Source organism: Ixodes scapularis, unplaced genomic scaffold, assembly GCF_016920785.2.
Source record: "Ixodes scapularis isolate PalLabHiFi unplaced genomic scaffold, ASM1692078v2 PGA_scaffold12__126_contigs__length_90152505, whole genome shotgun sequence".
Lineage (NCBI taxonomy): Eukaryota > Metazoa > Arthropoda > Arachnida > Ixodida > Ixodidae > Ixodes > Ixodes scapularis.
Window position 1 is genome coordinate 2,909,536 of NW_024609838.1, and position 27,204 is coordinate 2,936,739.

The 27,204-nt window shown below is 49.1% G+C and overlaps 1 protein-coding gene across 1 annotated transcript; it reads right to left on the reverse strand.

The window, feature by feature from the left end:
• Nucleotides 1-7,203: 7,203 nt before the first annotated feature.
• LOC120849156 lies at nucleotides 7,204-12,287 on the reverse strand. Its single transcript, XM_040221303.1, has 3 exons — nucleotides 12,163-12,287; nucleotides 9,010-9,096; nucleotides 7,204-7,576 (listed from the first exon to the last, which is right to left on the reverse strand). Exons 1-3 carry the CDS (start codon nucleotides 12,240-12,242, stop codon nucleotides 7,333-7,335), a joined length of 411 nt encoding a protein of 136 aa, XP_040077237.1. The 5' UTR covers nucleotides 12,243-12,287; the 3' UTR covers nucleotides 7,204-7,332.
• Nucleotides 12,288-27,204: the final 14,917 nt, after the last annotated feature.

The following is a 27,204-nucleotide window of genomic DNA, read 5'->3' on the forward strand; positions in this document are numbered from 1 at the left end:
GACGCCGCCGCCGGCGCGCGCACGCGTGCTCTCGCCCGCGTATGTTACTGCGGAGAAGACGAACGTCTGCACCGACCCCTTCCATTAAAAAGGACTCGGCCGCGAAACGATGCTTTGAGGGCCCGGGCCTCTCCTGCCTCGCCGCGCTCTTCCGGGGAGAGCGTGTGACAGATTGCGGGCTCAGGGTCGAGAACTCGAGGCACGTCTCCCGAAGACTTTCTTCTTTTCTTTTTTTTTTTTTTTTGGGGGGGGGGGGGGGAGGGGGGGGGGGCGGAGGCCACTTCTGGGTTCTAATCGGGACGAATCCATCAGAGTGTCAGTGGCCTGAGTCAGCGGGGGCCCCGAATCGAGCTCCTTCGCGTCGCCGCTGACCGCACTGGTCTCCCTCCCCGCACGCGGGGCCAGAACTCTGAGTTTCGGACTCCGGGCACGTCCGCTCCGTAGAACCCCGGACGCGCCGCGTGGTCGCGCTACCGCGGCGGCAGATGCCGCGACCGTGACTCATTACGTACAAACCGCCTTTGAGGAGCGCGCGTGCGCCACTGCGCGCGTTTTTACTCCATAATCCAAGGCGCAAACTTGCACTTTTTCCGGACACCCCCTTTCCCCTCCCCTCCCCCTATTTCTGCCTGGTCCTCGCTGCGAGCCACTTTTTTTTCTACCCGCGTTGTTGTTTCGCTTAGTAGCGTCTCGTTTTCGCTTTATTTCATCTTTCTTTTGTTTTCTCGAATGTCCCTCCGTTTGGGCAAGAGCACGCGTGCTCGCGCGGCACCGGGGTTCCGTTTGATCGATGGTACGGCAGCGATTATATTGTTGGCGGTCTCGCTAACAGCAGTTAACAAGCGACCCCTCCACCCGACAGACTTCTCCCTTCCCCTCTCCTGACTCATGCGGTCGCAATGTGTCAGTGCGGGCAATATGCTCCCGCGTCCTTTATGGCTGCCCGCCCACACCCCCGACCCCCCTTTTCCCGCTTCTTTAGGAACAGCGAGGGCGCGCAAGAACTAAAAAGGAACCTGTTCCCCCCTCCAGCCCCCGACGCGACCCCGACGGTGTGCGAGCCGTATGCGCTTAATTAACGGCATGTTGGGCGGGAACGTGGAGCGACGCGGAAAAAAAGCAAGCAAACGCCGGCATTGCGCCTTCGCGAGGTCGGCTTCCCCTCAAGAGGACTTACCTTACGGAGAAGCACGCTCTTCAGGCGGCGGCAGCGCCGCAGTTGCTGCCGGCAAGAAGTGCAGGTTTCGAACCGCTCCTTTCGGCGGCCCTGCTGATTGTGTTTTTCCTTTCTGATTTATTCATCGCAATACTAACATGCGGTGAGGCTAGGACTACTAATGCGAATGACACTGATATAAATTTGCTGACAAAAAAATAAATTAGTTTTGGGGCTATTCGTGCAAACTAAGCAAGAGATTATTGTGCTAAAGACTTCGCAACGTGCCGGTGTATTGCAGTGTCTTGATAGTAGGAACTATTTGTAGTATCAGCGGGGAAGGTATGTGTTTTTAGCTATAGTGTAGTCATTTCGCGGTCTTCGACTCTGATGTTCAGTTTTCTTGAAACATAGACATTTATTTAGACAAATTGTCTAAATAATATGTTCATTTTTTTTTCGTTTGTGTTTTATTATTTTATTTTGAGACGCTTCGCGGCCTGCCTTGGGGCGCAGAGTCAACAGAGATTACGTAGTTTTAAAACGCCTTTGGAGTCGTCGTCTTAGCTATACCTTTGTTGCCCCTCTGAAGATCGTGTAACGAAATAAAAACAAAATATTTACTTTTAAAACTCGAAAAAAAAAAAACACAGAAAATTAAACTTTCTGCCACTCCACCCTAACGACAGGTTATTTCAGATTATGAAATAAAAGTAATGTTAAAAACTGCAAATAAAATATAAAAAAAGGCGTTAAAATGTATACGTTCAAATAATATACAGTATACTGCAGTGATCACAATAAAGAGCATAAAGCTATAAAAAATTGCCTTTCAACTTTTTTTTTTTCTTTTCTAAATATTGTAATTCTTTTTTTGTTGGGGAGTTTCAACGATTTATCCCGTATTTTGTAAAACATGTCCGGCTGCAGCTATCCTCCAAACCACGCTTTTGATGCTAGAACGAAGTACCCTGACTGCTCTCAGGCGCTTTCGCGCGTCGATTTTACACTCGCATCGTTTTAAAATATACTTCGTTTTTGTTATATTTATGTCAAATAAAAAACGGGGACAAGGAGAACGACGGCGAACAAAAGAACACAAATTTTAAAGGCGGTAAAAAAAAAATAAAGTGGAGCCCCCTTATTTATTGTGTCAAAGCGGCCGGGACAGGATTGAGGTTATTTGCCGCGCGAGCCGCTGAATCTACAACGGCGATCAGAGAGGCGACAGACCGGAACGCGCGCATGACGACACTGGCGACGTTTTTTGCCAAGCTTCGTGGACGCGTCAAAAGAGGAGGCTCGCACTCGCTTCCCGGGAAGATGGCCAACGCGGCGGCCTTTGACGCTGGGCAGTCGGTCTTTCCTACGACGGCGACGGCGCGGAACAAAAAATAAAAGTGGGATATCACGATTTGCTTGGGTCGCACCGCGCTGCTTCCTCAATCCAAGGTGGCAGCCCCTTTCCTCTTCCCTTTTTCCCGGGCCAGCCACTTTCACTCACACAAAGAGGGGATGGTGAGGGAGGCGTCGTAGATGCGTTCTCGCGCGCGCCAGCTTTCAAAAGCAGGCTCTATAAAGAAGAGGCCTCTCTTCCCTGTCCTGATGGCCGCTGCCAAAGCGCGCGCGCCCGCGTTCTTCTCCCCGGCGTCCCCATCTTTTCCCTTTTCATCCCCGACGCAATCTGGGCGCCGTTTGTCGCGGCGACGGCGGAAACGACGCGGTAGCGGCGCCGCCGCCGGAGACGCTGCGGTCGCGACGCCGTCAACGACAACTTGCGTTCTCCGCCCCCCCTCTCCCCTCTTTCCCTCGACGACCAAACACCCTCCTCCGGTTTCGCACGCTGATTTAATAAGGCGCTGACAAACGCTGGGGCAATTTGTGTTGCCTTTCCCTTCCCGTTTTCATCTCGGCCGGCGGCGGCGTCGCCGCCACGGCGACCGCGCGAGCTCGACCCGTTCTCGTTCCTTCCCCGCGCAAAAACCGACTGCTGCGGATTTGATGGCCGCCCTCTTCTGCACCGCTTCCGTGACCTGAATGCGTTTCAACCACCGTAAGGGGGGCGACGACGACTGCTACGGCGAAGAGAGCGGAGGGTGGGTGCCAAGCGACGGGCCACCGTTGTCGCCTCTACGACGTCACCGGACGGCTGCATTATTCATGGGAAGTCTTGACGCGCGAGCTGCCACGACGAGTTGGGGAGGGGGAGGAGGAGGAAGATGTGAGGGGTCTAATGGGGCGGACACTCGATTCCCGCGATCCCTCCTCTTCCGCCTCCTCTCCCCTTTCCTCTTCCCCATAACGGCGAGTGTGGTGAAGCGGTCAGCGGCGCCATATTGAGACCACCTCCCCTTCTCCAAGTGATCGTCGTCTTTTCCGTGGCAGAGATTGCGAGGAATATTTTTGTTTTACGCCGTTCTTTTGTTTCTTGTCCTGAATGCTACTTTGCGGCGCACTTCTTGGTTGTGCCCTCTGGCCGACATCGTTGGTTTCCTCGCGCTCTTCCGGTGACCGCTATCATTTTTCTTTTATTTATCTCGGACTCCCAGCTCTTTGTTTCGTTGAGTTTTTTTGTTTTTTTTTTATTTTAGATTTGTTTTGTTGTTGTTTGAGGGACGCGTTTGTACGTGCGTAGGAAGTGTGTTGGAGGTTCCGGCGTAATGGGGTTTCGCGCTGACGCTGAGTCGTTCCGACGGGTGCGTCGTGTGAAACGAAAACGGCGCCGCCAAATCGTTTCGGCCGCCAACGCGCGCTTAAAAAATGAGGCTGCTATGCAGCGCGCCCTGGCGTCCGAACCGGGTGAAATAGCGCCGTGCGAATACGAAAGACGATAAAAAAAGACGTACCGCGATGTTGTGCGTCATTATGGAATCGTGCAAAGATCGATGCGAGACGCAGACGATAGACAGTTTTTCATATCGTAGACGACGTAAACCGCTAAAGGTTCAACGGCGAAGTTCCGAGGGTATATAGTCGCTTGACCGTTGCGATGAACCCGTTTCTAAATTTCACCGAGTGACATTGGTGATGGCCATTTTTTTTCGAACATGAAACACGTGACTGGGTCCGAGCACTCGCCGAACACTGACGTCACACTCGGTTTTTCACACTAGCTGAGCCGAGTTCACGCCGAGCGCCGACGCGACTCTGGTGCAAAATACATTCTCGAAGCGCGTGCCCAATCAACGGCGGACTCTGATAATTGGCGCAGTGCGCACTAGACGGCGCGTACTTTAGAAAGGGCCCGTGCCGCACCGGATGCTAGCAGCTTAACGTCTGTGCTACAACGTTAAAAAAAAAAAAAATTATTGGAACGTCACGTGTGGACGCCATATTTGTCCTTCAACTTTCAGTGTTTTTTTTTTTTTTTTGTGATCAGTTTGGTTTTGAAGTTGTTGAGTGCTTCTTTTGCCGCAACGCGTTGAAACTGTTTGTCGGATTTAGTCTTGCTTCCCGTAATGTACGGCGACGGTGTTTTCCTGCAAATAAAAGCTAAACAAGAGTAGGTAACGACATTTTTTGTTGTCCAGTGAAAAGAGGGCAATAGTCGGGAGAAATGTGACCGTAATGACATTGCAAATAATATACAACAACGTTTGCGCTTTGTTTTGTTCGTCTTAAAGCGGCCGAAATTACTGGGAAGACGGCGGACTTAAAGTCACTGCATGAATCACGGGAAAGTAGCGCCATTGCCTGCTGCTAGCTGGAGACAAACATATACCATCATACAGACGACCAAACCCTGGTTGGTCGTCTGTATGTAACCCAAATCTTAGTTCCCATGGCCCAATCGACATCTTGGTCCAATCGAATCTTCGAAAGCGTCGTTCTAAATCAGTCGCACCAAGATCCCAGTGGAGCATCACTGGAAGAGTTCCTCGCCAATCTAAGCGTCTTTGGTTTTGTGTATTCAATCAACTTATCGATCATGCTTGTTATCTCTACAAGTCTCCTACCATGGCGTCGTTGTTCTGGTGCATTTCGAGACAGGAAAATTATATTTTAATATTGTCAAGCACCGACGCCGCGTGTGCTAGCGGTGCGAGGATGTACGCTTGTTTCGCCGGTGTGTGGATAACAAAATTTCGGTGTTCAAGAAACGCCTTCACAAAGCTACCCGTCGCCAGGGAATTTAGATCGGCCCACCGAGAATGGAGAGGTGGAAGACAAACCCCTCATTCAATGGACCAAAATGGCGACCATATGGAAAGCTTGGCGCCACTTTCCAAGGATGCTTTGACATTAGGCGGACCATCAGTATTGATTTATTACATGAAACCATACGCATTTGGGTAGGACAGGACATTCGAACATGCCAAACGCATTTCCCTATTCCTTGGAACACGCAAACTTACGAAGATACCAGACGCATTTTTTTTTTTTGAGCGCGCCGAGTTTATTCTGCGCGTTGCTCGCAAAGTTGTTAAACCAAACATGGCGGTTTGATAAAAGAAAAAAAAACAAGTAAAGACTGGACAACTTTAGATTTAAAAAAAAGTGGAGCCTCTTGATTACTTTAAAACCTTATTGTCTTTTGAAAAGAATCTTTAGGCGTCATTTATTACTTCAACTGATTGGCGTGCTATACAGACCAGAATTTCGTTAAAAGGGTACTCTGGCGAATATATTATGATCCACAATTCGCCTGAAAATTTGCTAAACACACCAAAAACATCTATGAAATAGTATCCCAAATGTTAGGTCAAAATAATTTTTTCGCGAATTTATTCAATTTACAAATTTGGTCCTCATCGTACCTTTCAATTTGAATGTCTCTACTGGTAACAACAACAAGTTACGCCAGTGGAAGCCAGGAGCTTTGGAATGTAGAATTTGTTCTTAACTGATTCTAAGCAGTTTCATTGTGTCAAGCGAATGTTTTAAGAGCTCGCTCCAGTGCTCGCGCGCCAGCACGGGGCAAATGCTTGGCATAGTCCTTTTCTTTTTTTTTTTTTTTACAGCTTGCTTAATAAGCAAGCCTGGCCTGCCCATAACATCACAGCACTGAAAAGTCCGGCGTACCGGCGTGCGGTCGTGTATTACTACTGCGTAGTGCACCTTAAAGACCCCAGGCTAGCGGTGGTGCTGCACTGGCTGAAAGTTGCTCATGTACAGCTGGGAGACAGGTCGCCCGTTGAGGCAGACTAAGTCCAGGGATCCTGGGTTCAATCGGAGCGCACTCGATCAATAAAAAAAAACCACGCTCAGACTTGTAACCACAACTTCCGCTATATCCCATAAGGCGTCATACCACACTCACTATCTCCACTTCAAACCTACCTTACCTACCCTACCCCCTCCACACACACACACACGCACACGTACACGAACACGTTCACGAACGCACACAATTTACCAAACCGCAAAGTTCACGTCGAGCGCTTGTATTATAAAAATCAAACCTTGGAAGTTTGAACCAAGCAAATACATACAGGCACACGATCTGGAGCGTTACAAGCCCGGATATATGTATACGCTCACCGTTCCTCTTACACACACACACGCACACACACACACACACACACACAAACACACTCTCAAGCAGCCACACCTACCAAACTTGGAAACCCCCAAAAGCGAAGGTTTTTTCTTGTGCTCGCAGTTTTTGTCGGTGCGACCCTCCCACTCCAGTTCCCGCCCCACATGAAAACAAACCGACGCCAACCGCCAACAAACACGGACCGCCACACACACAAGCGGTGAATCGAAAGAGAGAGAGAGAGAGATTGAAACGCGCACGTGGCACGCGCCAGCGCACCTCGCGACTTTAATTAGGGTGCAATGTTTCGAGGCAGCACATTTCCTTCCGCGTTATTAAACGAGAGATAAAGAAGCAAATAAATCAAATATCCTACGCCGAACGCTGCAAGCAACAGCGGGCTCGCTTATGAAAAGACCGATGTCGCGCGCGGAGCCGGCTTTTCGTCGATGTCGCACGGACCGCGCTGCGCCGCATGCGGCTCGCCGCCGTCGTCGTCGCTTTCGGCGTCGCCAACGCCGAACTCATGAATTTCAACATTGAGCAATCTGTCTCAAGCCCGGTGAATAAATTTTGAGCCCCGAAGAGAAAAAAGAATTCCGGAGGGGAGTGGGGGGGAGGACATATGTGTCAGGGCATGCCCGTGTTGCCGGCAGCAGTTCGGCGGCGGTGACGGCGGCGGCGGCGGCTTGAGCTGTCACTCAACGCCGGCGTCGGCGGTGCTGGGTGCCGAGGACGAAGACGTATGTTGCGAGGAGGGCGGGGTCGGGCTTCGGGGCAGGGCGTCTTCGTCGGGCTCGAGCTTGAAGCGGAGAGGACCCAGCAGGGACGCGTGGACGTCTTCGAGGAAGGCCAAGTAGTCCGGGCCGCCCCAGGTGTTGGGTCGGGCAGCGATCACGGGCAGGGCGAGCGCGCACATGAAGTTCTCCCAGGTCACGAAGCTGCCCGAATCGCCACCAAGTAGGAACAAAAAAGGGGGGATCGATTTGTATTATTTGTGTTATACAGATTTTGTTTAAGGCAATGCACTAATGATGAAAAAATTAAGTATTGCTTGATTATATGACCAATATCGTCATATATGATCGCAGGGTATACAGGGGCGTCATTCAAAAGTTAGAAGTGATTTTTTTGAAAATTGCAGTAGGAAAATGGTGGCCGACCGAGCCCCCGAATAGATGGGGCTGCGTTGCGCCAGTCAACAAGAATGGATCCCACTTTTTCAATTAAATTTTCAGAAAAACGATTTATAACTAAGGTTTCGTGTTTTCGGTATATTTCGATAACAACCCAAATTTAACCCCCGAGGTGGTTTTCTCTGAATCCGTGAATCTGTCTTTAAATAAAAAAATGAAAAAAAATTTAAAACGCCAGCTTCACAGAAAGGCGTCTTCTACTCTCTAATATTTTTTCTCGTTGACCCGAACCCAGCCCCACTGAACTGTCTTTGGGGTTGTTTCTTTCTATCGAAGCCACATTCTTTGACCAGTTCCTTTCTCTTACCTTCACCAGCATTACTGGAGAAAATGTTATAATTCATAACTTATAAAATACTATATTTTTTTTCCAGTAATTATCCAGTCGCTTTACAACACAAGCCCGACAAACACCGATTTCTTTCCGGCATAAAAATTAGACATCGAAAAACATCGACTCAAAAACAAGAAACACCGATAAATAACCCCCGAAATAATTAAACAACAACAACAAACTAAATACCTAAAACACGGAGCCCCATTTATAACTTTCGAAAAAGATAACGTATACCTGTGAAACTTTAGCAACCGTTTTGGGGCCGCTAGCACTATATTAGGACAGAAAATGGGCGCTCAGCGGTGCGTGGTTAATTTTTGCAATAAACTAAATTTTTATATATATATATATATTTTTTTTTTTTGGGGGGGGGGGGGTTGTCTTAAACGCCAAACTCTGTTGGTATGTATATGTATATACTTTTTTTCATACCAGTGTTTCTTAAAGTTGACACCAAGTGGCTCTGATCCCTACTTGAGAGCCAAACAAGACGCGATCGCGACGCCACCATTTCTCCCGCAGCGGCCACTCCGGGAACTGCACGTAATGTTTCAGGTCGAGTCGCGCAAGAGCCGGTGGTGCCATCTCACAGGGAAATCTCGCAGTAACCACATAAAGCAACTTTCGTGTTCTGACTCCTGCAACAACAGCGCCAAAGGGTGGCGCTGTTGTTGCATCTAGTTCGGTATCGGTGGACGCCCGCGGTCCAGGTCTCAAAGGTCAGTTTCCCAGCTGACCGTTTTAGTAACGTTGGTCGACGTGTTTACGATCAGCATCTATTGGCAATTTCGTAGGATGAACGCTCGGCTAAGTTCTCGGGGTCGTCAGTTGGCGGGCTCACCGGTCAACGTCCACAATTCGTCCATCGTCCGGGTGGTCGCTGAGGGACCGAAGTTTGTCCACGATGAACTCCACGCTCGTGGTCAGCCTGCTCGCACCGTCACAAAGAAAAAGAAACATGTTGCCGGACTTCTCTTTTGTGCAAACGCTACCGTAACCCGTAAGTGACTCATATTGTCACAAATTAAGGCGAAGAGAAGGCGAAAATTGAACTGAAAATAAAGGTTTAATGGGCGAACTTGTGGCAACAAAATAAGTAACGAAAGAGCGTCGAGGGAGCAGAAAAGCAGGCGACGACTCGGCGGTGAAACAGTAAGCGCGAGCGAGACTGACTCGACAAGGTCGCGGGTAGCTGCTTATCTACCCTGCGTCACTATCTCGAAAGTTCGGCAAAGAAGGTTCGAGCGTCGCGCGCTCGGGGCGAGGATGAACTGGCACTTTCGCGAATAACAAAGCAGGGGGAAAGTTACGTCTGGTGCGAGAATGAACGGGAATCTTCGAGAAGACCGTGACCAAGCGTTGCTTTCTCGGCTCCTGCGGGCGGCACACATACACACACACACGCACACACATACGCGCGCAGACACACATATGCATGGACCGTCAGGCTTCATGGGGAGGGTGGGGGGGGGGTTTCTGCAGAAAGATCTGATGTTAGAGGCTCAGATCTATTTTGTTTACCTTACATTTGCCAGTTCAGCAAAAAAATTTCTTCCTATAAAAACAAACAAATGTACGTTGTTTTATTTTTATAAAGAAAAAAATAAAATTCCCCGTAAACTTTTAGGCCCGGGGGGGGGGGGGGGGGGGGGGGGGGGGGGAGAGGTTTTCCTGGCTTTTTTTATGTCAGTCGTAATCTTTTTTTTTTTTTAATATTATCTTCATGAATCACGTTTTGATCATTCTACGCTCCTTTCATTCGGAACAGGCAATTGTAGATATCGGCGTTTCAATGTGGAAATCCCCAATTGTGTGTTCCTTTAACGTTACCTTAATGGTAGTGTTTCCTTTACGGTAGTGGAATCGTTTAGAGTTTGAAGCGTGGAAAAGTTTTAGCGCCAATAATCCGTCAAGGAAAAAATGAACTCGGCGTTACATTGTTGTGTCCCCTGTTTCCCGATTTTGCGGGTCATTGATGCGACAACCGCGCGCTTCGGCGTAGCACACAGTAGCAAGAACCGTCTGCTAAGCGGTTTTGAATCCTTCTAAAGGCCTTCGCAAACTTCATTATTGCCGTCTGCTAAATGACAGTGAAAAGGGGAATCACACACTCGGGAGACTGCTGCTCACCACTGCGTGCCTTAAAACCTCTTAAAATCTCTTACGAGGAGCTAATCACACTGACTAGTGACGCCTTCTATCGTGTAGTTATCGAACACTTGCAGTTTCCGTATAGTGACCTATTTTTTACGCATCATTATTATTCTTTCTTTTTTTCTGTTTTTGGCTCGAAAAGTGTTTGATGATGTTATAATTATAGGGGTTTATGTTTTTGATAAACACAGACAAACCCCGAAAACAAACCCCGAATTCGAGGTGTCTCTGAGAGAAAACTCGAGCTTTACGGGAAGAAATATTTATCTGCAACTTAATTTCGAGTTTATACGTAATCTCCCTCAATGAGCCGTCCTCGAAGCTGCTTTTTCGGAACCATACACATTATTTTGTTTTCTATAATTAGCGCTATATATACGGGGACGTTTTCCAACTATTCGGGCGACGCGTATGTTCCTGCGGGGTTGGGGAATTCCATGTCCGTGTACTATAATTTTTAGCATGAACTCCAATAATCCCAGATGTTTTTTTTTTGTTTTTGTTTTTTGTTTTTCGCACACCAAAACATGACATTGGAAAGTATCGAATTTGTGAGAAAAAATAAACACCGAAAAAACACCCCCGAATTTAGGAGGAAAATAAACACCGAAAACACAGAACCCAAGTTAGAAACCACCATCCCTCATAGATAGTTTGTACACTTAATCTCGCAAACACCGCAAAACAAAAACAAGAAAAAACTTTCCTTTAGTGAAATGCAGTTCCATAGCCACGTCGTAGCCGGCGCGAGCGTGATAGTGTGTGTTCTTTCGTCGCGAGGGATCACAAGAACTCGGTTTTATAACGAAACGCAAGTGTGTGAAGGGTCGAACTGAACGAAAGGATAGGTGGCGCAAGCTGCCGCCCGTTACAAGGTGTAGAGCTCTGAACATCCATCCATCAGAGCCGTAAATGTAGAGAGTTTGGCCATTCGTTGGGAAGTATAGGAGACAAATGAGGAGGCGCCATTGGCCGAAAGCGGGCTAGGCGTGTTCCAGGGCGTCTTCAGAAATTTGAATGTGACCAACCAGAAGCCGGAAATAACCCGAGCAGCACAGAGTTGGCCAGTCATCGGCCAATGGCTGGCAATGGTTTTTGGCCAAGTGGCCAGACAGTGGTCATAGACTGGCCGGTGACTGGCCTTTATCTGGCCATTGGCAAAAGGCCACTGGCCATCAGCCATCGGCCAAGCATTGGCCAACGAATGGCCACTGTCTGGCCACTGGCCAAGAGACCATCGCCAGAAACTGGTCATTGCTTGGCCAAAATCCGTGCTGCTTGGGAATACCCTGGCGGTGGTCGCGAGAAACAAACCTGATAACTGCATTGGAGCAACTCTCAATGGCTAAAAATATGGTACACGTGATGTTTCAATCACGTTAATCCAAAATGATGGTGGAAGAGTGCGACTAGCGGAACGATCGACATGATTCGTACGCCAAGCGCCCAGGGCCGGGAATCTGCCGTCCGAACGGTCACACTCTGTCTGCGCAAAACAGAGTTGCGCGGCGCATTCGTTTCTTACATCTTTCTGCATGATCATGATCAAAACAACACGTGCACCCTATTTTACACCACAAAGAGTTACTACACTTCACTACGCGCTTATTAAAACCATATACGAACATAGACCTTCGATCAGAACTGTTTGCCGCTACCACCGCTAGGGGATTCTTTTCGGCCTCTGGTTGGTCAAGAGAGCATGCCAAGCCCTCTTTCCGACTCTGCCGCACGCCCCGACTCTGCCCGCGCCTCCCATTGACCAAACTCTCTACATATACGGCTCTGCCATCCATCCATCCATCTATCCAGGAAAATACTTGCACAAAGAATCGCATACCCCATTCGGTCCCGCCACTCGAGCACCACGCGACGCGCGTCGGCCACGCTGATGGCGCCTCCGTTGAGGGTGTCGAACATGGCGAACTCCTCCTTGAGCGGACGAACCTCGAGCGGCTTCAGCAGGGACACCAACTCCAACTGCAGTCGCCAACACCCCAAACATAGCGACACCCTGTAACTTACACCCGGACGTGTACGCCACTCCATTACGAGTAATCATATTATTCACAATCGACTACCTTTTGGATTAAATTTGTCGCATGATACATGTATTAGAACGTAATCGCGCGAGTAATTTGTTTACTGCTGCAGGTACTAAAATTACTACCAAGCCTTACTTCTTTCCCCTCGCCTTTCTAATGACGCGTCCTTCGTAAAAGTTCCCTAGCAAGAAATACTCGAAACCAGTCTCCAAAAGCAGGACGGTTCACCGAATTTGGCAGAAGTAATTTGCAGTTCGGTGATTCTAATCCAATACGAAGAGCAAGTCGTCTGCTTCTTGCTCAAGAGTTGCGGTGACGACAGAACAACGCCGAGCTCTGATTGGCTGATTGAAAAACAAAATAGTGGGTAGACCTGAATGCTAGAGGCCTTGAGGTCTACCCATTCTTTTGTTTTCAATCAGCCAATCAGAGCTCGGGAATAGTTCTGACGTCACCGCCACTCCCGAGCAAGAAGCAGACGACTTGGTCTCCGCATAACGGACAGTATAGGAGAGACCTATTTTGAAACTGCAAGATAATCTGTCGCTTTGGAAATCCAAAGTATAATCGGAAACGTAAGGGTTACTTTTTCAAGTAAGGGTCAGTTACTTTTATTCTCGAGTAATCGAGTAATTTCATTGAATACATTTTAACCCAGAGTGATGGTAATTGTAGTCAATTACTTCTTTCGAGTAGCCTGTACAAGATTGCATACACCGACTCTTGTAACGGGGCGTTATATTAAAGGTCGCGGTACCGGTGTTTGAAACAGACCGAGGGTAGGTGGTTGGTGGTTCACCGCACACAAAAATGAATAAACGGTTACGCCAATGCGCAGCTCTGGCAGCTGTCTTCGGCAGGCCGTTTTTGCCTTCGAACGATGAGACGATCGGACGAGAACCGGTTTATTCAGCATGGTATGGCTAGTAGGACCGGTGACCAAACGATGAGTGGACCTTTTCCGCACGAAGACGGCACCAAGCGGCGCGTGTACAAACTAATTTCGGTGGGAAGCTTTGCGCAAACTATACGCGCATCGCGCATGCGCACAACCATTCTGAAAAAAAAAAAAAAGAAAAAAAAATTCGCTGTACTGTTTTTATTTTATGACTCCGGCTTTCTACTTTTACGTACTTGGCATTCATTTGGGCCAGCTCTTAGCGCTTTCGTGTTCATGGCACGTAGCCCCGACGGTGACTTCGCGCTAGTGACGTCCCGAAGTGAACGTGACGTCATCGGTGTTTTGAAAAATTCGGCGTGACGACATCACGTGAACAACTCAGTTTTCTTGACTTCCTCCAATACGTTCATCAACTGGTTTTATCCAAAAGCAGCAGCGTGAAGAAGTCACCGTGTTCGTTCGTCGGGGTGACGGTCGTCGTGTGACACATGACGTCATGTGATCTCACAGCGTTACGTAAAGTTATGGCGTCACGCAACGTCAGCGTTACATGACGTCATGTTACGCGACACTGTGACGTCATGGACTGACGGTCACGTGACTCGACGTCACGCGACACCAGCTGACAAAATGAGGCCACAGAGCATCTCCAAATACTGTAAATTTGGAGCTCTTTTAAAACACGCCAAAAAACAGTATTTCTTTTTTTCTTAAAGCGCAAACTCACGTAGTAAACTCGGGGGGGCAAGTGCATTTCGAGGACTCACGTCGGAGTGCCTCTGGCGGAGTATCTTGAGCACGAATCGGGTGAGCAGCTGCGTCCACGAGATGCTGCCCAGGTGGTCCCTGTCGAAGCGGGCGAACTCCTCGCGCAGCATGGCCAGCACGGCGCCGGGAAGGCTCCCGTCTTCCTCGCGAGGTCCCAGGTACACCCGGTCGTGGATGGACACGAAGCCCTCCCAGGAGACCCCGCCCGACGCCGGCACGCCGCCGGCGGCGTCCAGGGCGGCGCGCAGCTCCGAGTCGCTCAGCAGAAGGTCCAGCGTCTCCTAGGCGCCCACGCGTGCCGAAAATACTCACGCTCAACCGAAAACCCTAACCGCTCATTCACGCTGGAAGCGGATCCGCGTTCGCAACCATAAAGATCCTGTACCATTGCACGCGCACTCGATGACATCAAGTGCGCGTGCAATGGACCTTTTCCAAATACCGACGGCACCAGGCGGCAGCTGCACGAACTAAAAAACGAGGAAGTGACCTACCTGCGCTACCAATCGATAATGGGAGCTACGCTATCAGTTCCTTCGCTCTCTGAGCAGCGTCGCGCGCCCAACGCGACTTTAAAGAAGGAAATCCGTAGCGTCCACCCAAACGTCGTGTTTTTCTTTCCGTCCACTTTCTTTTTTTGTGTACCACAATTATATATATGCTGCAATTACGTGTTCTACTTGTCGATCTACAGCCTCACTCCGATTTTCCTCGATTTTTCGTGCCGACTTCCACCGCTTGGCATCGGGCGCTCGCGCGTGCGCAGAACGCTTCTCGGAAAAGGTCCATTGTACTGGATCCTTATACAACCACGTTCGCAAACGCTTTGCGAACGCGGATCCACTCTGAGCGGCTACGGCCGAGTGCCTAAGCGTTCCTTGGCTGGCGCAACGCACGAAACAGACGCATGAGTCGCGCTAGGAGCAGGCGAGCTAGAGCGTCGCATACAGCGTTCAAGGCCGAACCTCGTGTAAGCGATTTGGTGAGCGACAAGACGGGCGACGGAACAAGCGACGAGGAATTCAGCGACGAGCGACGGAGATTTTTCACTGTCGCTTATCGCGTCGCTCGGTTTCTGGAAGTTTTAGAAAACGTCGCTCATCGCCTTGGTCGCTTGCTCCCGTCGCTTTCACGCGGTTGGCTTCGTCGCGCGACTGACCGAGCGACAGCGAAGCGGGTCGCCGTCGCTTGTCTCGTCGCTCGTAAAGTCGCGTACATGCGGTTTATACTTTATTCGTGGCGGCAGCCATGTTTAATTCTGACATAACTGAATTGGGGTAAAATGGCGAACCATTTTATTTGCCGACTGGAAGGCACTAGAAGTGAGGGGGTTCGTGCCAATAGCAAACCCCAGACAATTTCCCATTGGGTCAATGGAGTCGATTTTTGTACAGCAGCGCCGAATTCCCTGTGCGTGGTGGGGGCTTTCATTACTTGAACGAGTTAGCGATTTATATTATATTCTATAGATTATCATATAAGATTAACTAATCACATTAGTAATGACGTACGCAACTAACTTTTCAAAACGGCTTTTTTTTTTAGCACGTTTGACACGTAGTAGCCTACTTAAAAGCCGTTTCTATGCCAAGCAATAAAAAGTCCAACGTGGCGCCCCTCATTTTTTGTTGGGCGGTTGTCCTACGATGACTTCGGGTCCGGCTGGAGCAAGGCTTCTGAGCAGCACGTCAGGTTCCGGTAGTATAAGTAAAGGATACATACATGCATACAGAATGTAAAAAAAAAAAAAGCCTACGCTGTGTGATTTCGCTTTGAGTGAAATGTATAAAGTGTGTAGCCCTGTGTGTTCTTTGTTTTATCTGGAGACGTCCAGCTGTCCGGCAAGAAATGGACAGCTGCTACCGAAATATTTAGAGGCGCATTTATTCCACATTAGCCATGCGAAAACGAAGTGAGGACACCACTTTACATGCGCACGCGCCAAAATAAATCACTGACAAAATCACTTGGTTCCTTTGGCCCACAAGCTCCATCGAAAGATCGGTCATTATTAGATGCCGCGCCGTAGACCTTCATGGTAATCGGACTTGCCTTTCTGCGGCACCGCGGGTCTCCGGATCCGAAATAAACATTACAATTCCAATAGCATATATTTTTACAAATGTGCACACTTACTCACATAATTACGCATTTAACATGCCAAGGTTCGATCAGTTGTTCGCAGAAAGGAAACAAGTTGTTCACTCATTTAAGAAATAAGCCACTTCAGGTATAGCCTCCAACGATCAGTAGCTTCGTTTTTACATATTTGAAGCTTCTCACGCAAGTAAGGTTAAAAAAAAAATGAAAAAAGGTGGTCGAATGACCTAGGCTAACTGTTATCCCGACTGAGTACTATCATCTGCAAACTTCGGAAATGTTGTTGTCACTCAGCAGGCTGTAGAATTGGCAGGAACCACAAAGTTTTCGGGGCATTACTCCGGGAGAAAACGTTCAATTACTCGCTCCATGTCCTAGCATCTGTAACGCCAATGTGGTCATGATCTTTGAAATTTTAAACTTGTTTCAATCGCGAGGACATCAACCTAACACCCCCCCCCCCCCCCCCCCCCCCCCCTTTCTTTTCCTTCACCAAAAACAACTTTTAATTAATGACGAAAAAGGCTGTTGCCGTACCCGGGACAAGAACTAAATGAAAATGAAAATAAAAATATAGGAAGCTAAATCCTGTCTTCCTATTATTTCCCGTCTGTTTCAGGACCGCCTAAGACCATTTTCAAGATTAAACCCTGTTGCTACACTTTGAGTATGCAGTTGTGTATGAAGCGAAGGATGGGGGGGCTTAGTGTACCAGCTCTATAACTTAAAACGTGGAAGTTCGGGGATTTATTTCGCTGAAAATATTATAAATCATTTGTTTTCACTGCGAGATTAAAAACGAGACTGTCTCTAGTACGGTCAACCCGAAGACTAGCAACTACGGGCAGCAAAAGTTCAATGTAAATTCGCTGAGCAGATAAAACTGAGCATAAGAAAGTACAAACCCACATAAGTTTCTTGGAAAAAGAAACAAAAAAACTTGTAGGTCTTGGCCCTCCCGCTGTTCATGCACCATTTGGGCTGGACATGACCGCGTCCGATGCATCGCTCAACAAAGTCTCTGAACGTTCGCACCAAAACTATCCAGCGAGTTTCACAGGTGCGCGGATCGCCAAAGACCAAAACCAGGCTTGCACGATTCTCGGCCGTAAACAAAACCGCGCGCACCGAAACATCTGTTGCGAAGTTACAAATTTTGGGAAAGGTAAAGTCCCATGACGCTTCTTTTACAGGTAACGACAGCCAATACAAAGGATAAAGCACATTCCGCTGGAACAAAATGGCGGCATTCAGCTCAAACCTTTATACTGTGCGCCGCCATTCGCTTCCTAAAATCTGCACCGTCGCGCAGTTGGCGCTTCAAAGAATGTCGCTACTTCTAGGAGGCTTTTATCTAAGGACTTTAGGGAAACAAAGGCAGCGGTTCCCCGACGAGACCGGCGACTTGACAGCTCATGCAACCGCCGCCCGGTCGGACTTTGGTTTTGGCTTCAGACAGGGAGAGAAACAATTAGAAACGAAAATATCAAATAAATTACGATTCATTTTCATTACGCGGTAATGACGTTTTGTAAAATTATTCTTAACAAAAGATGTTTCAGGTTTTTATTTTTAAATTAATGCGAGCCCCCACCACCGAAGCGCTGCTGTCGGTGGCGGCGCTGTTGACAGCGCCGCCGATACATATTTCAAAATGGCAGCCGTCAAACGAAAACGATCTATATAACGGAATCCCGATGGGAATAAAAAAAAAAAAAATGCGTACACATTTCATGCAGGACCAGAGATGGGTGGTGAGCAGCGCCCCGTGCGGCGTCCTGGGCAACCCGGCCTGCCTGAGACAGACCAGGTGGAAGCTGGCCCCGCAGATACGGCAGCGAAGCATGTCCTCCAGCCGGTCCCTAGGATGTGGTGGGTGGTGGCCATGTTGGTGACACACCTCGCAGTGGGGCTTGTCCACGCGTATCTGAAACCACCGCATCCACACGTCACACGCGTTTTCTCGCAGACAATGCACCATGGCGCGGCTGCAAGCACTGTTATAGGCGTTACAACAAAACACAAAAAAAGGAGCGAAAAACCTTATTTGTTACCTGGAAATCGAAGGAGCTCGTTAGAGAACTACGTTACCTCAGAATAGAAGAAGCGCTTTACCGTGAGCGATGAAAAGTAGATGCACGAGAGCGACATGTATAAACAAGAGACATATCTGAAGGAAATATAGGACGAGCGCGCAGTACAGACAGCAGCGCGACCGCAGTGGATTGACGTCGTATCGCCAAAACTCTCGTCTGTGTTTTTTTTTTGTTGTTGTTGTTTTTTTGTTTTTTTTTGTGCGGTTGCAATTGCCAGTTGTACCAATCTAGCACAAAACAAAAAGCGCCGAATTTGGGGGGTTTGTTGCGCACGATTGGTTTATCCGGGAACAACAGACGAACCAAGACGACAAACGCCGGGACTATGCACCTTTGGGCGCTGCCTGATGTCTCTACATCGAATGGTAGCGTCGTCTGCTGTGTATAGCGTACGGGCATAGTGTATAGTGTATGAATCGCGTGTAACGTCAGATCACGTAACGTCAATTTTCCCGCTAAATTTAGCTGCGAAGCGGGATTGGTGTGCAGGTACGTGTCACGTCAATTTTCCCACTAGTGGGGAAACCTAGTTGGAGTATAGGTCGTGTGAAGTCGTGTCAAGTGACGTCAAGTTTCCCGCTAAATTTAGCGGGGAAGCTGACATCATGGGTCACGGCTTTACGGAACGAGGAGCAACTATCGCCAAAAGAACGTTTCACGTTAAGAAGTGCGCGAGACGACGCAGGTCGGATTGCTCCCGGACTCACCACGGACACGTCGTGCTCGTAGTCGAGGTAGTCCCTGCCCACGGCCGGCTCCGTGCTTCCCGGCGAGTGGTCCCCGGCGCACTCGCGGTGTTTGCGGCGAAGCTTCCTGCAACGCGCACGCGCGAACGCGTCCGGTCTTTCACTCTGCTCGGTCCAGCTTGACGGCGCGCTAAACCCTACAAAGCAGCAGCACTCGATATATAGGGAGCAGTTCGACGAGCAAGTTGACAAACATACTGCAAAAAAAGAAAAAAAGAAATCCACAAAAAGAAACTCAGAAATCAGGGAACAATGAAAAAGCTATAGACTGAGCCTTGAGGGAGAGGAGGATACGAGAGCCGGCGGGGACACCAGACCAATGAGGTAAGACCTGAAGCAGAGTTTGACGATCACGGCCAGGGACATAGCGTTTACATCCTCAAATGCAGGTAAGCACTTAGTCACTTTCTCTCCGCTTGTGACCCCTGATGGTTACAATTTAGTCACAGTATAATGGGGGAGTTCCTCCTCAAACCCAAACAGAAAGCGTAGGAAAGAGAAACTGAACTCTGGAGGACTTATGAGCCAGCAGTAAATTGGCGGAAGATCAGTTCTTGTGTAAAAATAAGGGTAGAAGGACGTGACCACGAGGCCAGGTGACATTGTCAAAATCAAAATAAATAGGGTGCTTTTAATTGGCCAAACCAACGAAGGGCATCTGGCACGCCCCAGGGGAGAGCTGAGGCTGAGTTTCGGAGGTCTGGGGATCTTTTGAGCTGCAACCAAAATCTCGGCTACACGCTGCCTTTTCGGCATCACTCCGCCAGATTGATTCGAACTCGCCAACTTGGGACCCGTAGCCCGGCACTTCGGAGCGCCACCGAGGCGGCTACGTGACAACTTTTTTTATCAACCATCGCGCCACGTGATATTATGACGTCACGTACGGCACTTCGCTTCTCCTGGCAGGGGTTATGACGTCACACCAACAGCTTTGTACCGTTGCTCACACGCCTTTGCTCGCTGCGACCAAAACCAACACGCGCAAGCAAGATCCTCGAGGGTCTTCATCTTGTAATGTGGTTGATTGCTGGGCCGGCTGGTAATGACTCTACGTGCTGAGGTGAAAGAGGAATGGGACAGGACAGAGCGCTCCGTCCCATTCTTCTTCGTATCTGTGTGATTGCGCTATATTAAACCTCACAATGTCATCGTATTAGCAACACTAGCCCGTCGCTCGCCCTCTCGCGGACGAACGAAGAACCAGAGGAGCGGGGATCCGCGGCGGAGACGGCGGCAGGGAACTGTCGTCCTTTGGTGCTGCTGTTACCGCATCGTGCCGTCAGCGGACGCGCTACTTCGACCGCGGGCGCTCCGAAAAGGATAGTGCTCACAGCGGCGTGCGGATGACGTCCAGCAGGGAGCAGCGCACGGGCGGCGAGTCCCAGTGCTCGTTCATCGACGCCCTCTCGGCGTTTGTGTAGAGCAAGTCGGCGGTCGACTCCGGGAGACTCATGGCGGACACCTCTGTCCACGGGCTTGCCGCGCCTGTGGCCCCTCGGGGCTCGGTGGATGATAAGGGACGCCGACCCGTGCCCCTTTCTTCTTCTTTGCTCACTGACTGATTCTTCGTCGGCAACATCGCTGCGCCGTGTCCACGTGGCCGTGTCCATGTGGCGCACCGTAGCTCGGAGCGCATGGAGCGAAAGCTCGCGCCGCAGAGCCCAAGGGAATCCCACCCCTGCCCGTTTTTAAAGGGCCATGCCCTTTCTACGGTAGCAGATTTGCGTATTCAGCCTCGACGGGTGGCCCTAGGGCCGGCTTTCCTGCACGGCCCTGGATGCTTTGCTCGTCACGTGACTGAATTCGGTGAATAGCGGCACTGTGGCATGGAAAACGAAAAAGGAGGCGGAAGCAGGGGAACATACGCCGGGGCGCGTGCAACGTCGCCGCGGAGCGACATTAGCGGTGGTTATCCTGCACGGCACTGGATGCCTTCCTCCTCACGTGTTCGATCTCGGCGAGTAGCGGCGTGGCTGCTCGGGGAAAAGAAGTCCACAACTCTGCTTCGGGGGAGCATATACAGTTACTCTAACCCTTAAAAAAAATAGTGTCACCTAGTGGCTTAATAATCAGTCTGTAGTCTTGTATGCTAAGGGCCGCTAGTGGCGGTTGAAATTTAGTATCTACTTGTATTCGGCAACGGCAGACGTACGAAAGCTACGGTTTTCGTCTCTCTGCAGTTCCTTCTTTGTGCTCTTCAATGTCAGCGGTGCCGAGAAACTACCACTCCCTCCGAGGCACTTATTTGAATAAATGTCTCGATACTATTCGCAACTTTCAGCGATAGTGGTACCGCGGAGTGAGAATCGTGCTCCCAAGCTCCTGCATGATAAGCTTCAGAATAAAGGTACTTGCTTGCACCTTTCTGACATTAAAAAATTAAGCAAGGCTCTAGCACTGCTCGGATATAGCAAAACTAGAATTACTTACGCGTCGCAGACCCAGCCTTGTACCGCTGCTTTACGACGATCATCCAGATGACAGCCGTTTTGATAGGCACCAGTGCGCCCCCTATAGGGCCGTTAAAGTTTCGAATTCACCACATTTTATTTATGAGCCGTCCGGGGGGGGGGGGGGGGGGGGGGGCGGGGGGGGCGAAGTTGAGCATTCTGATAATTTACGTGACACTCTAAAATGGAATAGCGCACAAAAGCTTTCAAGCCTCTTATATCGAACAACACAGCGGACTAACGTTTGAAATGTTCAAGCTCCGCATCGGTGCCTGTCTTGGTGATCTCTTTGTTCATCCACCATCAAAAAGCAGAAAAAGCAGCCAATATAATGTACAGATGATGTGCACTTCGGTGATGATAGTTATTGTGATGGCTAGACTGAACTTCACAAATACTTGCGGTCGTAGGTCATTACTCCGGGTAAACGCTAAAGACCCCAGGCTAGCAGTAACACTGCAATGACTAAATTTTTTATCTACAAAACGTAATAGTGTCACAAAAAAAAACAAAAAAACTTTGGAAGTTTTTTTGACGAGTAATGTTTCGGCGTTGCGGTGATTTGCCTACACCAGCGCGGTGCAGCGGAACCCCTTCGAGAGCCTCATTCAGAATGTGCCGCATTTGCCACCCCTTAGGACCCCGGAGTTTTGTTCCAATGTTTACAAATCCATATGGACGAAAATGTAGCAGTCCTGTGTTAATCCGCAGTACAGTCGGAGCGATAGCTGTGCCACGTCATGACGTCATGTTCATGCACCCTGAGTGAACATTCGAAAAAACAAAAATAGCCATCTACCATTATGTTTTGTTTCGAACCCCTTTCTTTTCTTTTTTTCACAGAGCGCCTGGAAGCGCGTCTCCCGGTCCGAGCTCGTGGCACTGACAGTGCTACGACGGCATTTTTGTTATCGGCTATTTAACCCCAAGTATAGAGGCTTTACACACGCGCCAGAATACAGCCGCCATTGCTGACCTTCTCTTGTCTTACGGAGATGCCGAGCCACTGGAACGGCTGTTGACGAGCCTCCAGAAAGGCCAATGCTGGGAAGAAGGACACAATGGAATCTAAGATGGCAAAAACCTGGACTGCTATGGTAATGACGAAGTGAAGAAAATATAATAAGCGAAACAAAAACTGAAGGTCAGTTATGGCGGTGCCCATGCACAACTGCTGTAAAGCGTCTATACACTTCTCCAGTGTTTACAAAATCACAATCCGGCGTGCGATCTTCGCAGTCCAGCACGTGCGTGTTCATACGCCCTACTACGCCAAACTCAGCATCAACAACGACAACAAGTATTATATGAACGGCTACAACATCAACAATTCAAGTCATTCGCAGTGGTGGGAAGAGCACAGCTATCGCTTCAAAACGGAGCGAGATGGGGAGATCGATGGCCTATACTCTGTTTCACCTTATGATGTACCGCAGGAAAGGCAACAAGCGCGAGTTCCTTGCTCTGGGGCACATCTCGGCGGCACAAGCTCTCGAGCATTAAAGGCAGCTCCCAACGCTATGAGCTCGCGCTTCTAGCCTTCGCTGCGGTACAACATGAGGTGAAACGAAGTATAGTGTGGTACGGGCCACGCACTCTCGGAGCACGTGGAGCGAAAGTTCGCTCTGCAGGACCCAGGGATTCCCGGTTCGATTCCCCACCTCTCCCCGTTTCGATCTGGATGAGCGCCGTATACTGTCGTGCGGTCTTGTATCACTATGGTGCGTGGTGTACGTTAGAAAGACCCCAAAATATAGCAGTCGTACTGCCCTGGGTAAATTTCTCACTTATACAACGAAACCTTGTAGTGTCGCACAGAGGTCCCAGGGCCGTGAGAACACCGAGCTCCGATGGTCGATCTCAGGGCAGCTAGCATCGACGTCTGCCCGCTATTCATCACACAAATCCAATCGGAGCACGGCGTTATGACGTCACTGCAACCCCTGTGAAAGCAGCAGACGAACTTACGCTCCGCATAGTCATGACGAAGAACGAATGACGAAGCAAAAGTGGTAACATAGCAAGTTACGTCATTCGTCTTTTGTGACGTGCAAGTTCTGTTTAAAGTGTTTAAACTTTTTTTTTGTTTGTTAATTTAGCGTTTCCTTTTAGGTGATCCCATTCGTTTCTAGCCCGTTGACAACGCAACTACGCTCAAGCGTAAAAGGCACCAATCTGCCGACAAGGCCTCTCAGTATGCGTCCTCTAACGGCGTCTTTTACCGAGGAATCTCCGCACGCAGACTCCGACCGGGCACCAAGCGCCATGCACCAAAACAAACGGTCGGTCACCCGCCTCTCAACGACTTTCATTTAGGACCCATTCGGGGAGAGAGAAAGAGCGAGAAGGAAGAGCGAGCACCGCCATTGACCGCCGTATACTCCGAGCAGCAGCCAGAAAGGCCAGACAGAGCGTTGTGGTCGGTCCTTGCCTTTCTCTCATCTTACTCCCCCTCCCACACGACGTCGTCCCGATGAGCCCGTACTGTTGTTCTCGCTGTCCACCCCCCTCTCCTCTCCCTCCCCTTCCCAAACCCGAGTCCGAGTAGGGTAATCCCTCACCCGGTCCGTCCCCTCGGTCCAAACTCCGAGGTCGCTCTGTCTTCGGGGTCCGAAAGGTCACAGTCCGCGCCCCCTATCGGTGTTCCCAGAAGTACAGCGAGGCCAGTTTGTAAGAGGGACAAGTACAGGGCACTCGTTGTATACGGTCTCGGAAACGACCCTAGCGAGTTGTGTGTGCTTTTTTTGTCGCGTTTTCTGTGTGTATAGGCCAACGCCATGTTTACGAAACGAGTCCACGTTTTCTCACACCAGGCCTGACTACTGTGAGCAGACACTAGATTCGAGGGAAGAGAAGCGTCCACGCATGCGCAGTACCAACAGCAGCGCTAACGCACCAGCGTGACGGCGGAGCCGCGAGTTGGTCTATACTAAAGTTACTGCATCCAATGACTTTAGTCTATACCAAAGAACGACCACGAGACGTAGGTCTGACCTATTCAGGGGAGGTCGGTTCGGTATTTACAGATAAACACCGAAGTAATATTTGATATTTCGACGTGCCAAAATATACTCGGTCCTAACTTAAAATGTGTCTGGCAAAGTACATAAGAGTTTTTTTTTTTTTTCGCTCTTCAAATTGTATTGAATTAGGTACAAAATTAATTGTACGAAAAACTATTTTAATATACATAGAGTATAGACACATATTCGAGCTATGCTTCTCCAGACGTTCTCAGTCATTCCATCATGCGTGAACAAAACCGCCACTCGCCATACACGTCTAATGTGTGTGGAGCATGAAGCTTTGAGAAGGACGAACATTCTTGGCGATGCAGGTCGGGGAAGGACGGCTTAGGCGACCGGCGCTCTTGTTGAACTCGCGATGGAAAGTGAGATCCCAGGCGGCAGCCGTTTTGGGGGGAGGTCGTCTAAAAGCTCGTGTTATGTCATCTTAACTGCCTTAGTCTGCGCGGCGATCACGTGGAGAACTTGTTAGAGTACGTATCTACTACATTCTGTGCATGTTAAAAAATTATATATCAGCTTTGTTTTTCTTACTCAGCTCATCGGGAGGTGAAAAGAAACAAAGAAAAACAGCTTTAGTTTCGGAATATTTTCTGACTCAAAATATGTCTAGCGATGTTGTGTGTCTCGTGACGATAAGTTTATTTCGGGGCATACGTGTTCTGTCCAAGCACTCACCAAAAAGTGTATTGGTGGTTGAGCAGTGTTCCTTTAAGATAAAAGGAGAGATACAGAAATATGGCTGCGCACTGACACTCAAAGTCAAGGAAGGTCGGTCTGCCTTACAATTGCGTCTGACGTCACAGCTGCGATGACGCAATCTGACCAGTGCCGTGCGACTGCCGGCGCGGGGTGCTTACAATTAATAAAAGCGCATGACATAGTGACCAAGCAAATTCACGAAAACAGCTCTACGCGCACGCGCGAGCTGTCCTTCCACCTAGTGGCGGAGGCTCGCATTTCATTTGGAGGAAAAGGGGGAGGGGCGAAATAGCAGACAACACTCGCGTCGGTGCCGGCGCTGATTATTTGACTTGGTGAGCGAAAATTCGAAAAAGGCTGCATTGGGGGGCCTAGAGGAGATGCTTTTTAATATATTACATCTTCAGCAATGATTCGAGCCTACATATATGCGAGGGTGCGTTGAAACGAAGACCTTAAAATACAATAAAACATTTCCAAGTATGATGCCGTTTACCTGCAAATTTGGCAGCATTCTTGCCAATGTTAAAAACAAAAGCGTTCAAAAAGAGGCAGCAGGGTGCAGACAACCATCATGACGTCACAGCACCAGCATGAAGATGGCCTCCACACTTGAGTCACGCACCAAGAAAAACCAGCCTTCTGTCAACCGTTTTTCAGGTAGTGAAAGAGTGAAAACTGTTGAAATTCACCAACAAATGAGGTGGCACTGCGGTGATGTTCGTTCGCCACTGCAGGAAGTTCCGAAAAGGCTAGAGTTCTGTGACAGACTCCTCAACCACGTAGTCAATCGCAGCACTCGAAGGCAGCGTAATGGGAAATCGCCGAGTTATGGTGAATGAACTAACCACACTTGTAAACGTCAGTCATTATTCTCGTCCCAAGTGATTACACTATTTTCGTGCCACCCAAGAAGGCAATGAAAGGAAAACATTTCCGGTTTGATGAAGAGGTGCGATAGGTGGTGCACGAGTAGCTTCGCACTTGGCCGAAAAATTTAGTTTTAGTGAAATTCGTGCACTTGTTGAGCGCTGAAAGATTTGTACTGAGTCGAACGAAGATTATGTTTCAAAATAATGCACATGTGTACCAGTTTTTCTTTATCAAATTTTAAGCAAAAAGTATTCAAGGACAAGGCACAGTCATGTAGTGACGATAAACAAGAAGAAAAAAAGAGAGCTGTCGCGGTTAGCATACCAGGCCGGATATCGGGAAAGCCGGAGTTCGAATTCCGGCTCCAAGGTTTTGTCTTTCGGCGGCTTCGTAACCTTTGCTCTATTTGATCAAGTACGATTCATTCATCTGCTTATCTTAATCGGGGATAACATTTTTTTCAGAATGCAAGCAATTATTCTCGATTCTAGCAGAGACGATTTCGAACACACAATAATTTTAATGGCCGTTTTACACGTCACATATTTATGCCCAAGTCTCATTACAGGCGGCAAACAAAAACAAAAAAAAAAAAACGGTATGAACAATACTTAGACACGTGCAGGAGGCACGCGATGGTACCTTTGCCAGGCCATAGCCTCCTCTATACTCACAAAGCCTGGCAGTTCGACGTCGGAATCATAGAGCGCCCGGTCGCAGATTTGGAGCGCGAGGATCTGGTAGCACAGAGCATTTCACGAGGAGTCTGGTATTCAGCGCACAGCTTTTGCAGCGGCGAGAACCCGAAACATGGTTTTCAAATCCGACGAGAAAAGACGCGGCAGTCCGAGGAACGCGAGAAGCACGAGCGGACATTCCATCGCTCGGGACAAGTGTGTTTCGGCGTCTCGCCGCAGCGGGGCGCCCTCTTGCCTGCCGCATGGGATGGGCGTCATTTGAGAGCAGGGAAGCAGTGAGCAAGATAGAATATGAGGATCGGTTGAGGCAAACGGATGGGGACCAATGGGCACGAAAGGTTTTCAGCTATTTATACATGAGGAGTGTAGACACAAAGTGGAGACAGCGCACTAGGAAATTAAGAGGGAAGTTTTTAGGCTATAGTGGAGTTGCGGAAGAGCAGGTCTCAGTTAAGAGGAAAGTTAAAGCCACAG